The 18,177-nt window shown below is 40.6% G+C and overlaps 1 protein-coding gene across 4 annotated transcripts in view; it reads right to left on the bottom strand.

Moving 5' to 3' along the window:
* LOC114037048 (serine/threonine-protein kinase 10-like) overlaps positions 1 to 18,177 on the bottom strand; it is a 64,523-nt gene that overhangs the window by 34,553 nt on the left and 11,793 nt on the right. For 2 of the 4 annotated variants that reach the window (XM_027853850.1, XM_027853851.1), the window contains exons 2-4: positions 6,352 to 6,516; positions 2,581 to 2,629; positions 1,912 to 2,061 (exon numbers count right to left, since the gene is read on the bottom strand). In XM_027853850.1, coding sequence (XP_027709651.1) covers positions 1,912 to 2,061; positions 2,581 to 2,629; positions 6,352 to 6,516 — 364 coding nt within the window. Of the gene's footprint in view, positions 1 to 1,911; positions 2,062 to 2,580; positions 2,630 to 4,377; positions 4,592 to 5,095; positions 5,475 to 6,351; positions 6,517 to 18,177 lie in introns of those variants that run through there. The other 2 variants (XM_027853852.1, XM_027853853.1) reach the window with 2 other exon arrangements.

Genomic DNA, 18,177 nt, shown 5'->3' with positions numbered 1-18,177 from the left:
GTCTGGGGCGTGGAGCACGGCTTGTGAGCATTGAGTGGATGCTAGAGTGCGGTGGAGTAACATGGACAGCTTTTGTATGAGTCAGTCAGTGGCAGTGAGCTTTCTTAATGAAAGTGATTGAGCCTGACCAGGGAGTGGGTTTGTTGATATGAGAAGAGAGTAGGGAGAAGGGAGGGGAAACTGGAATCCCAGTGGGATCAGGGAAGAGTTTTCACTCCCTCACATCAACCAATCAAACATTGCTTCGTTTTGGTCCCTTATCAGCAGGAAGGTATATTTGGGGTGATATGTGTGACAAAGAGTAGTACACATGGCAGGGCGCTGGTTACTTGTTGGGTGGGGAACAGTGACAGGTGTGTGTGTGTGTGTGTGTGTGTGTGTGTGTTTATACACAAATACATAAAGGATCTATGGTTTCGTCTGCTTGGGAGATTTCTCATATGGGCTCTCCCTCTACCAATACAGATTATATCCCATTTGTGATTTAGCTGGGCAGCTAGGTGGTACAGTGGATAGAACATCAGACTTGGTAGTCAAATCCTATATTAGACACTAACTAGCTATTTGACACTAGACAAATCACTTAATCCCTTGGTCTCAGTTTTCCCCATCTGTAAAATAGGGATAATAATGGTGCCTACCTTAAAGGATTGTTGTGAGGATCAAATGAGGTAATATATGTAAAGAAAGCACTTTGCAAACCTTAAAGTGACATATAAATATTGGTTATATAGCTAGTAATAGTAGTATGATAGTAGATAAATCTTGGTGAATTTCCTAAGGCAGATGAGGTTAAGTGACTTGCCCAGTGTCACACAGCTAATAAATGTTAGAGGTAGAATTTGAACCCAGATCTTCCTCACTGCTGTCTTAGAGTCCTTATCCACTATACCATCTTGCTTCCTGTAATGGTTATGTCCAGGGTATCTAGGCTAGGGATAAGGACTGGACCTAGCTTAGTTTAATTGGCATGGGAACCTCCCACATGAGGAAACCTTCTTTACCAATACAAGTTAGCACCTTTTCTGCTGCTTATAGTCTTGGAGAGTTGCCTACAGAACACTAAGAGATTAAGTGACTTGCTCAAGGTTACATAGCCAAGATGTGCCAGAGACAGGATTTGAACCCATATTTTCCTATCTCTAAGGAAGGATGTACCCTGTTCTCTATCCATGGGGTCCACATGTATCTGTGGGCACACTGTGAAGTGGTGGTATGTGGGTGCATGTGTGGGGCATTACATGAATTATTCATTCCATAACTATTTACTAACCACTAAAGATGGGCAAGGTACAATTATTTAAGGGATAAAAGGAGATTCAGACTGGAATTAGACTTGTTGATCAATTACCACATGGTACCAACTACCAGAGTAGAAAATGTGTTGGATCTGAAATCAGGAAGACCTGGGCTCAAATCACTCTTCTGACACTACTAGATATATGACCATAGGCAAGTCACAACTTCCCTGGACCTGTTTCCCCATCTGTAAAATGGGCATAATAATATCTGTAGCCTACACCTCACATAGTTGTTTAGAGGTTCAAATTTTGTAATTGCATATTAAGTACTTTCAACTTCTTAAATTGTGTCAGCTATTATTATCATTATCATTGGTATTATTATGAGGTAGTTCAGGAGGTATGTAAGCATATGAGGGATCTGAAAGGCTTTTGTAGGTTAAATATTTGGGGGATGTGAAGATTAGTATGTGCAGATTTGCAATGTGTGGTGCATTGGGAGTGAATACAAGGGTATATGGGCACACTTGTATAGCAGGGAAAAGATAGTTCTCTTGGCCAGGTGGGGAGTGGGGAAATGGTCCAGGAATGGGTATTTTCAGAAAGGGTTGTAAGGGAGCAGGGCTTGTTGGGGGAGGATTTGGGTGGGGTGGCTCAGGGTTTTACTCACCAAGTTTGACATAACCTTCAGAAGACAGCAGGACGTTCCCAGCCTTGAGGTCCCGATGAATGATCTTGGATCCATGCAGATATTCCAGAGCCTGCAACATCTGCTTACAGACTACTTGGATCTGCACTTCTGTCAACCCTTTCTCCAGCTCTGCAAGGATGAGAGAGAGAGTGAGACCCTGGACTCAGCCCTGCAAGCTCCATCATCATCATCTTCATCCTTACCATTTCAGCATTTATACAGAGTGTTCCAAGAGCATTTTGGTCCATCCTATAGTGTGCTTTAAGGTTTGCAAAGCCCTTTACATGTGTTATCTCATTTAATCCTCACAATGGCCCTTGGAAGTAGATGTTATCTATTATTATTCCCAGTTCACAGATGAAGAAATTGAGGCTAAGAGGTTAAATCATTTGCCCAGAATGATATAGCTAATAAGCATTCAAGGCAGGATTCAAACATAGGTCTTCTTGATTCCAAGATAATGGGGAGTGTGGAGGACCCAGAGGCCCTGTTTCACAGCTCGGGTCTTAACTTTCCTTTCTGTGTAATGGGGATGAAATATTTTGGTAAGATGTGATATCTTGGGGGAAAGGCACCTTTCAAGGGCTGCATCCTCAGAGTTATGGACAACTAGGCTGTGACTTAGTGGTAGCTCTAGAATATACTTACCCAGAATGATGGCATCCACAGCACCTCCAGGGCAAAACTCAATGAGGATCTGAGGGCCGAAGAGATGAGGAAGAAAGAGTCAGATGTCTTATGGAATCTGTCTGGTCCTACATCCTCTACCTCAGCATATACCTGACCCATATATATACCCCTCACATATACCCCTCTCACATATACCTACACACCCCACCACATACACCAGTCAGAAGACTTCTGTTTAAATTCCATCTCTGCTATCTACTCCTGTACAATGAGGGGATTAGACTCTGGTCTCTAAGTTCCCTCCCAGCTCTAAATGAATGACCCAATGACCTCTCCACACATAACCACTCTTCAAATACATCTCCCAATCTCACCCCATACATCCCCACATATATGGTACTTGTGGACACACGCACACATGTGAATATATCTACGCACCCAAATGTTGCAGACCACAATATAGTTACCACACAGCCCCAAGGTGTTGCCTGAGTCTCATAGAGATTAAGTGACTGCCCAGCAAGTATCAGAGGCTCTGGGGTCTTTCTGACTCCAAGTCCAGCACTCTCTCTGTTATTCCCTACTGCTTCTCCTTGCTAATGAATGATCCACCAAAGACTTAAGTGTCCACTTTCTGCTGAGCGCTGTTAGGTGTTGGGGGAGATAGAAAGTTTAGAAATGACAGAATCCATCTTCAAAAAGATCAAGGTTGGAAGGTGGAAAGAGCATTGGACTTGAGAGTGAGAAGTTTGGGTCCTGGCTCTTCTAGCTGTGTGATCATGGGTGTGTCACTTAAGGGGAAGGAGAAGGTAATAAGCATTTATATAGTGCCTACAGTGTGCCAACCAGTCTGTTAAGTGCCTTTCATCCCTCCAAATATTATCTCATTTGATCCTCACAACAATCCTATGAAGTAGATACTGTTATTATCCCCATTTTACAGTTGAATAAACTGAGGCAAACAGAAGTTAAGTGACTTGTCTAGGGTCACACAGATAGTAAATAAGTAAGACTTGAGGGTTAGCAGTTAGAGTCTTGGCATTTCTAGTTGTGTGACTGTGTGTGTGTGGGGGTCATTTAACCTCTCTGAACCTCAGTTCCCTCATCTGTAAAATGGGGACAAGATTACTTATATGACCTATTTCTATAAATATGAATCATTATTCCCCCATCCCCTTTCTTCCCCATATGTTAAGTAAGCCCTTTGTGCTTTGCAAATGTGAATTCACGCTACCCAACAAATTAAATAACTGGCAAAAGAAATTATTCTTGATCATGTATGATGAGAGTCAGGACACAGAAAGGAGGAAGATTAATCGAAGCAGGGTGGAGAGAGAAGTGTGAGCCAGAAATTTAGGCCAGAAGCCAAGTGAGACAGAGCAGAACAGCTAGGAAACAAAGCATGAGTCCATGAGAGGAAGCACCCAGTTTGGAGGATCTGTTCTAGCTAGAAAGGACCTTGCAGCTTCTATCCAGGGAAGCAAAGAGAGGGAGCTAAGGAGTGGACTGGGGCCAGATGAAGGGGAGGGGGACAGGGCACAGGAAATCCAGAACTGAGGAAAGTCTTAAGTGTAAAAGCTTCTCTTTAGAACTAGCTCCAGCCCCAGCATAGATCAAAGGACACTTGCAAGCAAAGTAGCTTGCTCTCCAACCTGCTGTGATCACTTCCTGAAAGAAGGATAACAGCCTTTGGTGAAAACAAACAGTCCCTTAGGATCTCATAGGATCTGATTGCTGTTGCTGAATTTTGACCTACCTGACTACCTGGATTCCTAGTACTTACTTGCCTTCTTCAGTCATGTTACTCCAACTCACCTTGTCAGTCTTGGTGGCTTCTTTCCAGTTTCTTTGCTGTTTGTGACCACAGGTAACCAGAGAGATTTCCTGCCCCTTGTCATGACTCTCTGGTTTACAGCTTTTACTCTACTTTAAACATCTACTGATTTCTGGCATTTATAGTCACCCCTAATCCAAGGTTTGCTGGTAAAGAACCCAGGTGCCCCTGTCTATGTCTCTCTTCCTCTCAACCCTGTAAAATTGAAAATTGACTTTAATTCTATTTTGCTAAGACTTAATCAAGCCAGATTTAACATTTTGAGGTGCCTTCCCCTTGTAAACTCCACCCAACACCCACATCCCAGAGGAACTTGCCTAAAGGCCAAGCTTTCATCTTATAGTCACTTCTACCTTTGTACCCCCACTCATTACCCACTTTCCAGAGAAACTTGATTAATCTAAAAGGCCAAATCTCATGAATTTAAATTTAAACGATTGTTGTTGAGTCATGTCTGACCCTTTTGACCCCGTTTGGGGTTTTCTTGGCAAAGATACTGGAGTGGTTTGCTGTTTCCTTCTCCTGCTCATTTTATAGATGAGGAAACTGAGGCAAACAGGGTTAAGCGACTTGCCCAAGGTCACACAGCTAGTAAGTGTCTGAGGCCAGATTTGAATTCAGGAAGATGAGTATTCCTAACTCCAGGCCCTACACTGTATCCACTATACCACTTAGTTACCCTTAAACTATTATACTTACATTGCCTGAAGACTACTCCCATGGCCTGAGAAGCTTTGTCTTGTGACTAGAATCATGTGTCCTGGCTGTGGTTAAGGGGGATTCAGAAGGGGAGGTCCAAATGATGTAATCTCAGTTCTCAATTCATTGATAGCCAATCGGAAGAAGCCACACCTATGTTACTCAAAATTTTGCTCTGCCATTTTGTTAAAAGACCCTGTTGGCCTTCATTCAGGGTCTTTGGTCATCAAGAAAGGCAATTGATCCCATTTATTGGTAATTGCTGACCTTTCTAATAAATAGGTCATGCTCAGAACTTTTCCTCAGATTTTCTACTCTAACAACCTTTTTAGAGCAAGAACATCTCTGTCTTGCTGGGGCCTGTGTCTCAGTGTGTTACTGAAGAAGACAAATCCCCTAAATTGGACAAAATTGGACACAGCTATGCTGTGTACTTGAAATTTGTTGACCTGTATTAGGTTTGTACTCCAAGCCTACTTACATTATATTAAAGTTGTTTCTTGAACTTTACACTGTTGACAAAGTATGATAATTTAGAAAGAGGTGATGTTTTGAATCCAAGACCACAGCCTAATGAAGACCTATTCCTTTCCTTTAATCTAGGAAACTCTTAGTTGGGCCCCTGGAATTTAGTAATTTGAGGTCAGGGATTGTGTCTTGGGTTCATTTTCTTCTGCTCCACGATTCCTGTGATTCAGCAATACTTTTGGATAAAGAGAACAACCATCCCACACTTCTCTCTTTAGTGGACTATGAGAATGATAAAGAAATTTTGCTATGTCTTAACAACTCCAGGCTTTGTCAATTAGGTGGAATTCAAGAAACTACTTTGTTATAATTTAAATAGTGGAATTCAAGCTTAATACAGGCCAACAAATATCAAAATGACCCCTGCTTGATCCTATCACTTTCTCGTGGCTCCAAGCTTTGAGTGTTTTAGCTGAACAGCGTCAGAGGCCTGGGGCTGTGGACAGTAACCACCATCATGGCCTTTTCCATCTCCATTATACTTTTCGCCAAGGAATTTATCTTCCTCCACTTCACAGAGGCACAGAGAGTGTGGATATCATATGATGGCTTGCATCACACGGCAAAGGCAAGGACAGAACCAGGACTATAAGCTAGTCTATTATGGGGATGCCCCCATTAACCTGACTATGTACAGTCCATGAACAAGCTAAATGTTAAAACAATAGAGATGCTCTAAGGATATACAGCTGTGCATGGCTTAGTCCTTATTAGCCCCACCAACTTACCCACAGTTTGCCTTCCCAATAGAGGGCATCCAGTAGTTGAACAATGTGTGGATGGTCACAGCCAGCCAAGATGTCAATTTCCATTATGTAATCCTCCAGCTCCTCCTCACTCTGAGTCTCAATCACTTTGGCTGCAGCCAAGACCCCGGTCTCCTTGTTCTGAACCTAGAAGATACAGACGCAAATGATCGTTCTTGAGTCAGCTTCTACCTTCCCCAACTTTCCCCAGAAGGAATAAAGGGAGCCAGGGTTCTATTAGTTTATAAGCTCCTCCAGAAGCCAGGGCCATGTTTTATTCAAAAGTTGTCTCATGAGGAAATGAGCTTCTGGTCACCAGAGATCTTCAAGTAAAGGCTGGTTGACCATGTACCAGGGATGCTACAGAGGGGATTCGTGCTTGAGGAAAGGGTTGCATTGGATAGCCAATTCTAAGAAATCTAGGATTATAATTCTTAGGTTATACCTGTATATAGACTAATCTCTAATTCTATATCTATCTCCAGTGCTATTTATTGTCCCAAAAATCTTAGTGCAATTTAAAGCTTTAATAAGCTCAAGATTGCACTTAGACTTTTGGGACACCATATATATATGTATATATGTATGTATATACATATATTATATATATATATAAAATGTATAAAATACGTGGTTTTATGTGTGTGTGTGTGTTTCTCTGTGTCTATGTCTGTGTGTGTTCTACAAAGCCCAGTGCAGTGTCTTGCCCATAATAGGTTTGTTCACTGAACGAACGAATGATTTCCTGGCAATCCTGCATACTTACTGGGATGCTTGACTTTGAGTTTTGACATGTTTCTTCAACCAATGAATCAATAAACATTTATTAAGTGTCTACTCTACCTGGCGCTGTGCTAAGAACTTTTCTTCATGGTATGGGCAGGACCTTGAGAAAGTGGTTCTCCATTCTTTTTTCAGCATCCTCTACCTTTGGGTGCCTATACTGTCACTAATTCATTCATTTGATAAGTATTTATTAAGTACCTACTATGAGCTATCTCCTTGGGTCATCATGTTGTTGCTACCTGTAAGCTGCCCAGCCCCTTGTCTCCAACTTATAGCATCTCACTGATATAGCCTATTTGTTTACTCTTCCTGGGCACCCTCCTCCCAGACTCCAGACCCGTCTGGTTTGTCCCCCACTCTTTCTTATCCAAACTTTCCTCTCCCTTCAGGCTCGCTATAATTCCCAGATAATGACTAGCTAATCCCATAAGGAATGACACCTAGGTTGGGGGAAGAGAGACTCAATCATTATAATTATTGTTGTTATTGAGTCATATCCAACTCTTCATGATCCTGTGGACCATAAAGCACCCAGACCTTTCTGATTTGAAAGGTTCATCTTCTGATGTCATGTCTTTTAGCATTTTTAATACAGTACATGGACTTTTCTTGGCAAACACATTGGAGTGGTTTGCCATTTCTTTCTTCAATTTTATGCAGGCAAGAGTTAAGTGACTTGCCCAGGGTCACACAGCTAGTAAATGTCTAAGGTCATATTTGAACTCTGGTCTTTCTGACTTCAGACCCAGTGCTCTATCCACTGCACCACCTAGCTGCCCCAATCATTATAATGCCTTCCCAAGTTTACACTTGTTAAACTGTTGTTGTTACATTGTTACATTGTTGTTACAATGTTAAAAGCACACTTTTTTTTTACATTTTTTATTTTTTGCTTTTTTCTTTATTTTTATTTTTTTAATTTAAAAAAATTTAAAATTTTTTTTTAGGCAATTGGGGTTAAGTGACTTGCCCAGGATTACACAGCTAGTAAGTGTCAAGTATTTGGTCTGAGGCCGGATTTGAACTCAGGTCCTCCTGACTTCAGGGCCAGTGCTCTATCCATTATGCCACCTAGCTGCCCCCTAAAGCACACTTTTTAACTTGCTTTCTCGACTATGATTTCATTTGGGCCTCACAATGACCCATCAAGTTGGTAGGACATCTTTTCAATTCAGAGAAAACAAATATTGAAGTACCTACTATATGCCAAAAACTGCTAGGTTCTGGGAATATAAAGACAAAAATGAAGCTATTCCTGCCCTCAAGGGTCTTACATTCTACTGGAGAAAATATACAAATAAAATAAGAGGTGAAATAGATATAAAGTAATTTTCAAGATAAGTCTCTTATTAGGAAGTGGCACCTGAGGTGAACCTTGAAGAAATCCAGGGATTCCGTGAGGCAGAAGTGAGGAGAAAATACATTCCAGGCTTACGTAAAGGCAGAGAGATGAAGGATGGAATGTTGTGTAGGAGGAACAGTAAGCGGGCCAGCTTGGCTTGTATGTAGAGTGTATGAAGAAGGGTCAAATGCAATAAGTCCCAAAAGGTCTAGAGTCAGGCATTAAGGAAGAATTTATATAACAAAGAAGGAGACAGTGGAGTTTCTTCATCAGAGGGCATGAGATGGTCAGGTCTATACTTTAGGTATATCAGTTTGGTAGATGTGTGGTGGAAAAATTGGTAGAAGGTGGATGAATGGATAGATAGATAGACAGATAGATAGAGCACTTACTAACTACTTACTGTGTAAGTACTATGCTAAGTGCTGGGAATATAAGAGTAGAACCTAGTTGTGGGAGACAAATTAGGAGGTTATTGTAATAGTCTAGGCAAAAAGAGATGATGAACTGAACCAAGAGAGTGACTGTGTGAATAGAAAAAAGGAGAGACTTGGCAACTGATTGGGTATGAAGGGTGAGGAAGAAGGAAGAGTCAAAAATAACATTATGCTTGTAAACCTGAGTGACTCAGGTCAATGGAAAAACCCTCAAAAAAATAGAGAAGTTAGGAAAAGGAAAGGGTTTTTTGGGGGAAAGATAATGAGTCCTGTTTTGGACATGTTGAGTGTGAGATGCCTATAGAACATTCAATTTGAAATACTTACTATATAGTTCATGACATGGGACTAGAGCTCAGAAGACGTACTAGGACTGGATGTGTAAATATAGTAGTTGTCTTCACAGAGATGATGACCATGAAAACTGATTAAATCACCAAGAGAGTATGGAGAAAAAAGGGAGGAGAGTCCAAATCAGAGACTTGGGGCACAATCTTGCATAAGGGATGGGACATCCCAAAGCAAAGGAAACTGAAAAAGAGTGGCCAGACAGGTAGGTGGACAGTTAGGAAGAGTGCAGTGTCATGAAAACTCAGGGAAGAATGAGTATCTAGGGAGGGATAGTCAATAGTGTTAAATACTACAGAGATTTCAAGAAGTAGGAGGACTGAGAAAAAGCCAGCTGGTTTGGCAATTAAGATAATAAGTAGGCACTATATAAATGTTAATTATCATTATTATTGTTGTTATTAATTTCATTGTGATGAAAATATTTGGGAGGTAGTCTATCCTATGTTTTGCCCTGGGGCCCTATACTATCTAGAGATAGTTTTGGGTAGAGATAATATCAACTGGCCTTGCTCTGGCCACCATCTGTTTTAGCCAGAGTATTAAGCTTGCTTTTGCCCTTGGGTGAGAGGGGGATAAATTGGGTGTTCTGGTTGCCATTGTTTTTGCTAATGGAAAGGAGTCCTGCCAATCCCCAAAGGGAGTCTACACTTCCAAGCATTTCTCTTTGGTTTTGAATGTCAGTGTTGTGCTTCCATTTGGATATGTGTGTCTTTTACTAAGAATTCACAACATTTCAAGAAAATGAATGAAGCAACACTATGGACATGACATGAGTCGTTTCGGCTAAGTGATGAAACCAGAAGTCAGATTAAAAATATTTGAAGGGACTAGCTTTTTCTGGGATGGTTGCAGAGAAGACTTCTATAAACTGATGCAAAGTGAAGTGAACAGAACCAAGAGAATAATTTGTACAATAATAACAATGTTGTAAAGACAAACAACTTTGAAAGACTTAGGAATTCTTATTAACACAAGGACCAACTCAATTCCAAAACACTTCAGATGAAATATGCTACTCATCTCCAGATAGATGAATTCAGGATACAGGTATATTTATATATATATATATATGCACATACACACATACATACATACGTACATATGTACATACCTACATACATACACATATATGGCTAAAGCAGAAATTAATTTTGCTCAAATATATGTTAGTAATATGGAATTCTGTTTTTCTTGCTTTCTCAATGAGGAAGAAGGGGAGGTAGGAGGAAGAGAATTTAGGGCTGAAAATAAACAAAAATTGAATTTGTGAAAGAGATTAGCCTTCTTTGCTGCTAGTTCATCAGGTTGTTATTTCATTAGGATTCTTTGTGTCTTAGATCATGAAAATAGCTGAAATTGTTTTATCTCTTAAACATAATTCTTATTTTAGAAAGATGTAAGAGATCACAAGAATTTGTTCTTCCATCTTGTTGGACACATGACCCGTAAGTCAATTGTCAGGGGTTGAGAAGTGAGTTGGAGGTGAGAAAGTAGAAGTGATGGAAATGAGAAAGTAGAGAAGATGATTTTAGATAGCTTTTCCTAAGAAACTAATAACAAAAGGAAGGAGAGATACAGTATACAGCTTGAGGGCATGGTAGATTCAAATGAAATTTGTTTTATTTTTTGTTTTCAAAGATGAGGGGAAGTCACTAAAAATAGGAAAGAAACCGTTGAAGAGTTCTCTCAGTTCTCATTGCCATCACACTAGCAGAGGTCAATCCATCAACCAACAAATATTTGTTAAGTTTCTACTGCTTTCCAGGCATTGTACTAGGTATTAGGCATACAAGCGCAAAGAGGGGGGCAAATTCCTACCCCAATGAAACTTACATTCTAATGGGGGAGACAAGACACACATACACACACACATCACAAATGAAAGTTAAGAAATACAAATATATATAGATTAGTTAGATACAAGTTGGTTTGGGAAAGGGGGAACTATGTTAAGGGGATCAGGGAAGGCTGCATGCAGAAGGTGGTACACAGATGCTTTGAAGTAACATGACCAGATCTGAAAATTTTACATCTCTACCTAAAATCTTTGAATTGCTTTCTGTTATTACCTCTAGAACGAAATCCCAATTCCTTAGCTTGGCATTCAAAGAGAGTAGTAGGAGGGGAGAGAAAAACAGACTTGGGATGAATGACAGTGCAAGTTGGTGGGTAAGCTTTAATATGACTGAGTGCATCTCCAGTGTAATCTGGTACCACTCCTACATTTCCAAGTCTTACTTCCATATTGCTTCCTTTTAAATGCATTGAGTGATTGAATGAATAAAGCATTTATTCAGCACTTTCTATGTACAAAGCACTGTCCACTGACAGTCTTGGAAAATGTCCAGTGGTCTATACTCACTATCATTCATAATTTCTTCATGCTCTCCTGCTTCAGTAACTTTGATCAGCTGCCTCAGCTAGCCAGAAGAGAAAGTGAGTCCGGTGACTTTGCACAGCCCTCCCTCACTTAAATCCAATTCATTTGTGTGTTATGGCATCATCTTCATGATGACAAGAACGAAGGACAAACAACAAAAACAATAAAGTGGGGGTAATAATAGCACCTACCTCACAGGGTTGTTGTGAGAATCAAGTGAGGTAATACTTGTAGAAAAGCTCTTAGCACAGTGCCCGGCACATAGTAGGCATGGAATAATGCTTATTCCCTTCCCTTTCCTTCCCCTCTCCCAGATCCATACCACAACAATGGTCTCAATTCTGAGATCATTCAGTTCTCTCTCCCTGTGTTCCTCAGTTTCCTTATATACAATCCCTACCCTACTCCCTTCTCTGCTCCCCACCCAATGCAGAGACACACTGAACCCTCCAGTCTAGAGGAAGTCGTTGTGGTTTCCGATTCTCCTCTATTCAAGGAGACTGGCAGGAAGAGGGGCTCACCAACACCAAGAACTCATTCTCTACCTCTTGCCTTAGACCACATACATTTTGTCCTTCACAGAGGAGATGCACTCAGTCATATTAAAGCTTACCCACCAACTTGCACTGTCATTCATCCCAAGTCTGTCTTTCCCTCCCCTCCTACTTTATTGAGAAAAACCACTTTCTGTTACTGGTTGGTATATAAGAATAGAGATGATTTGTATTATTTCACAATAGAACAGAAGAGTTCTTGGCTAAGCTCACTTGGCGTATCCTTGGCAGAACTAACCAGTTTGGGTTCCAAAAGCAGATAGTGAAAAACACTTATTTACTTTGGTAGAAAGTTGAGGGGTTAAGGGTATGGAATGTTTCACATGCTGTCAGACATGGATACTATGTCACTTAAGTTTCTCTTAACTGTTTTTTTTTTTGTTGTTGTTGTTGTTATTGCTATGAAGGAAAGTTTTGTAACCTTTAAGTGACCTTTCTAGGGATATAAGTATGAAGAAAAAAAATCCCTACTCACAAGGGGCTTACATTCAAATGGGAGAGAAAAGAAGTATGTGCATAAATACATACAACACAAATAAAAGTAAATGACTATAAATACATGCAAATTAGTAGATATACTATATATATGTTCTATTTATGCACATATACATATATAGATATAGACAGATTCCCTATCTTATAAAACCAGTATTAAACAGTCATTTTAATCTAATTTAATTTTAATGTGATTAAATGAGATAACAATTGGACAGCACTTAGCACAGTGCCTGGCACATAGTAGGCACTATATAAATGTTAATTATCATTATTATTGTTGTTATTAATTTCATTGTGATGAAAATATTTGGGAGGTAGTCTATCCTATGTTTTGCCCTGGGGCCCTATACTATCTAGAGATAGTTTTGGGTAGAGATAATATCAACTGGCCTTGCTCTGGCCACCATCCGTTTTAGCCAGAGTATTAAGCTTGCTTTTGCCCTTGGGTGAGAGGGGGATAAATTGGGTGTTCTGGTCGCCATTGTTTTTGCTAATGGAATGGAGTCCTGTCAATCCCCAAAGGGAGTCTAAACTTCCAAGCATTTCTCTTTGGTTTTGAATGTCAGTGTTGTGCTTCCATTTGGATGTGGGTGTATTTTACTAAGAATTCACAACATTTCAAACAAATGAATGAAGCAACACTACGGATTTGGCTTAGGAGGGACTGGCCTGGGACACTATCCAGCTTCCATATCCTGGTTCTCCCATCCCAGTTTGGCTCAGCCCTTGTTCCTACTCTTCCAGGAATGGACAGAATCATTTTTCAGACTGATACAAGAGATTAACCTAAAACAGTTAGTCTTTTGCTACAAACTTGCTGGGTCACATATTTCCTGGGTCAGGGAGGTAATAAAAGGTCCTCTCTCAGAGCTCTTATTTACATAAAGAATGCATAAAATGCTAGAGCTGGGAAAGTACCTTAAAGTTACTCTAGTGCAACCTCTTCATTTGACAGAGAAATAAATTGAAGCCCAGAGAATACAATGGACTTGTCCAAGGTTGAACAGTTGGTGGGAGGACTCACTTTCATATCTACTTGAAATTCAAGCCTTTGTTCTTCATTCTACACTCTAATGATAACAATAACTGACATTTATATAGCTTTTTAAGGTTTGCAAATCCATTTACATACATTATTTTATTTGCTCCTCAAAACTCCTTAAGGTAAGCACTTACAGGTATTGGTAGCACCATTTTACAGATGAGGAAACTAAGGCTGAGAGAGGGGTTAAATGATTTGCCTAAGGTCACACAGCAAGTACAAGTTTAAGGCAGGATTCACATCCAGGTCTTGACTCAGTTTCTGCATTCTGTTTCCCAACATCAGGCCACTTCACCCAAACGCTCAAATGAATCTGTGATCTCATCAATTGGTATGTTCCCTCCAAAGATGCAGGTTGCAATCTAACTAGATTGTTTGTTCCATATGACTTCTGTCCATGTCAGCCCCTAAGTTCACCAGATGGCATCTATCCAACATGTCAGAAACCTACTTCACTTTATCTTTATGTCCTAAGGATATCAGTGGGAACACTTGAATTGTCCACCTGTCATCCTCCACCCTTGCATTGTAACCAGATTGTTTTCCCCCATACATGTCCCTGATAACTTCCTGTTCTTCTTTGAGGTCTTTATAGGTTGGTTGTATGTTACAACCTGCTTACACCCACATTCTGTGTGATGGTAATACTTAGTTCTTCAGAGGCTTTCCATGTCTTGAAGCTTTATAATAGACTACTGATATTAAACGGATGGGCATTTATTTCCAAGAGAATTTTGGGGCCATTGAAGGCTCTTTGCAATTTCCCAGAGATGATCCTGACTCATCTTTCCTGTTTATTCTGGGCCCGACTCTTCAAACTTGTCTCACTTCATGACTCCTCAGACTACTTCTCCACCCCCACCCCAGTGACCTTCTCAAGCTGGCAGCACATCTACCTCACATGACTTCCTTCTCCATTTGGCAAGTCCTTTCCTGGAACCTCCTTAGAGGAGGTTTCTATATCAGCCATGCTAGCCAAGCATAAACTCCATCAAGTTCTGCCATGTTGGCATGAAACCTCTTCTAGCAAAGCATAAACTCCATTAGGTTGGAACGGCTTCTAATATGGTCCTAGTCCATTTTCCACCTGGTACTAGGTAGTCTTTTTCTCAACCAAAAGGGGAAAATTGTGTAAGAAGAGAGACTCCTACTCTAGGACTCAAGGCTTAGAGGAAAAGGGAAAGAGAATGGGGGTTACCAAGAGAAAGCCAGACAGAAATGGAGACAGTGATGAGCAGGACCAATAGAAGACCAAAGTAGAGAGAAAAAGATAATAATAACAGCAACAGAACATTCCCTCAACGAAGGGAATACGCATTTCTGTAGTACTTACTATATGCCAGATGGTATACTAAGTGCTTAAAAAAATTACCTCATTTGCTCCTCATAACAACTCTGAGAGGCAGGTGCTATCATTATCTTTATTTTACCGTTAAGGAAACTGAGGCAAAGGCTAAATGAGTAACACAACTAGTGAGTGTCTGAGGCATTTTGAATTCGAGTCTTCCTGACTCCAGGCCTAGAGTTCTATCCGCTGCCCTACCAGCTACCTCTAAAAGAGGCAGAGACAGAGATATTTGCTCAACAATCCTTTATGAAATAGGGCCTTACAGAATACAAAGGATATGATCCTTATCTTTAATGAGTTTATAATTTAGGAAGATGAATTATAACACATATGAAAACATGCAATATAGATGCTATATATGCAAAAGAGGGCATATATACAATGTGTTCCAAAAGTCTTAATATGGTTTAAAGCTTTAATAACATATTATGTTCCAGAAGTCTTTTTTTTTTTTTAGGCAGTTGGGGTTAAGTAACTTGCCCAAGGTCACACAGCTAATAAGTGTCAAGTGTTTGGTCTGAGGTCAGATTTGAACTCAGGTCCCCCTTACTTCAGGGCTGGTGCTCTATCCAGTGTGTCACCTAGCTGCCCCATTTTAAAGCTTTTAATAGCTGTTGTGTAGCTATTAAAAGCTTTTTTAAAAAAAAGTTTATTTAATAACTATTAAAGGTTAAAAATGTCCTGAACCTTTTGGACACCCTGCATAAAGAGCTTTGTAAACCTTAAAGCACTATAGAAATGTTCGCTATTACTATTAATACATCAATATGTTCCAGTTACAGTTATCACACTGAATATGCTTTGTGTTTATCAGCATATATGTTGTATACCGTCTCCCTTTCCCCCAATAGAATGGACACTCTTTGAGAACAAAGACCTTTAAGTTTTTGTCCTTGGATCCTCCACCCCAAGGACAGTGCCCAGAAGATAGAATGCTTAGTAAATATTTCTCAAATTGAACTGAATAACCATGAAATATCATCATCATTTTGCAGAATAGAATATGATAGGAGTGCAAAAAATCCACAAAACCACAGGTAGAAAAATCACTTCCGGTGAGCAAATGTCTCAAATTGTAAATGTTATAGAGAACTCTGAAAGTGTATGTGGGGGTGAGGGGAGGGATGGAGGAAGGAGGGCAGGGAGTCAAATATCTGAAATTGGCATCAAGAAGACCTAGTGCTGTGGATGGGGGTACTGGGTTCAACTCCCACCTTAGAGACTAACTATTTGTGTGACCCTGGGCAAATTGTTTACCCTCTCTGTGTCTCAGTTTTCTCAACTGCAAAAAGATGGGTCTGAACCTGGTGGCTTTAAGGTCTAATGCAGCTCTAAATCTATGCTCTTGCAGACAATGTTGTCATACACAGGAGTAGCTGTAGATATATTTGAGAAGATCAGAACTGACAAAAAAGCCAGCAGTAGATTGGCAGGTGTGCCTTTTGGACAAAGTCCCCAGCAATCCAGAAACCAAGGTTGCTGCTTCTCCCCACATTCTCCCCAAGGGGCAGTGATAACTATTTGTGAGTTAATGAATACCTAGTTGTCCCAGTCACTTGTAACAGTTTGGGGACTTAGAGACTTTCCCGAGAGTCAGTCAGTCAACAAGCATTTATTAAATACCTACTATCAATCAATTGATAAACATTTATTAAGTGCCTACCATGTGCCAGGTACTTTGTGTGCCAAGCACTGTGTAAAGTGCTAGGTACAAAGAAAGGCAAAAACATAGTTCCTGCCCTCAAGGAGCTTATATTCTAATGAGAAAGATAGCATGCAAAAACTATGCACATATAAGACATATTATTAATATAATTATAACCTAGTATGTTAAATTATATATAGTAAATTAAAGATAATCTCAGAGAAAGCATTACAATTAAGGGGGAGTAAACAAGAGATTGATTTTATTCATTCAAAGGAAAGCTAGAGACATAAACAGGGAGGGTGGACAGTAGAGAGTACAGGGCATGGGTAACAAGGGAAAGACACTACTCCATTGGTTGCTGGACCCCAGGCATGATGGCTTTAGGACCAATGGAGGATGGAGGAACAGCTGTCAACAAGTAGTTGGAGAAGCTGTTCTTTAGCCCTGGCTCTCCCAGCTTTAGCTATTTGGTCACTGCCCCTAATCATTGTGGGAGACGACTGTGGTCTTACGTCTTCCACCAGGGTGGCATGCCAATACCCCACCTTAGAGCCTGGAACCCACGCCTCCTAAACTAGGGCAGTGGATTAGCCCTTAATAAGTTGGGCTGCCCATGCATTAAGGTAGTAGGGCAGCCCAACCCCTGGGGCAATGCTAGCAGTGGAAAGATAGGACAGAAAGCACAGGCAGACTGCCACAAGAAAGGCCAAACCCAAACCAAATCAGCAGACTTCCTGACATGTATAGTTGGTGTGTCCACAATCCCATCACTGTTTCCAGGCCACAGGCCTTCTCAGCCTGTGTGGGTCTTGTCCATTATCTCCTCCAAATCCTCTGTGGAAGATTTACCCAGCCCATTGGAAGTCTTCTTCTAGTCTGGACCCTTGAATGTTTTTTGTCAGTCAGTCAATAAACATGCACTTACTAAACTCCCACTATATTCAGAGATTGTGCCAAGGGCTGGGTATACAAAGAAAGGCAAAAATACCACCCTCAAGGATTTCCCTTTCTAATGGGGGAGACAGTATGCAAATAACTGGACATATAAGATTATACAGTATAAATGGAAGATTATCTCAGAGGGACATCACTGGCATTGAGAGGGGAATAGAAGGGAGGGGATCTGGAAGAAGCTTCCTGTAGAAGATCAGATTTGAGCTGAGTCTTGAAGGAAGCTAGAGAAGCCAGAGGTAGCTAGGTGGTGTGGTGGATAGAGTGCCAAGCCTGAAGTCAGGAAGACCTGAGTTTAAATACAGCTTCAGACACTTACTAGCTGTCCCAGACCCTGGGAAAGTCACTTAACCCTGTTTGCCTCAGTTTCCTCATCTGTAAAATGAGCTGGAGAAGGAAATAGTAAACCACCCCACTATCTTTGCCAAGAAAACCCCAAAGGGGTCCCAAAGAGTCAGACTGCAAACTACT

The sequence above is a fragment of the Vombatus ursinus genome, unplaced genomic scaffold (genome assembly GCF_900497805.2).
Source record: "Vombatus ursinus unplaced genomic scaffold, bare-nosed wombat genome assembly UNPS02010219.1, whole genome shotgun sequence".
Classification (NCBI taxonomy): domain Eukaryota; kingdom Metazoa; phylum Chordata; class Mammalia; order Diprotodontia; family Vombatidae; genus Vombatus; species Vombatus ursinus.
The sequence above is the reverse complement of the archived record's forward strand: the minus strand, read 5'-3'. Positions and strand labels throughout refer to the sequence as shown.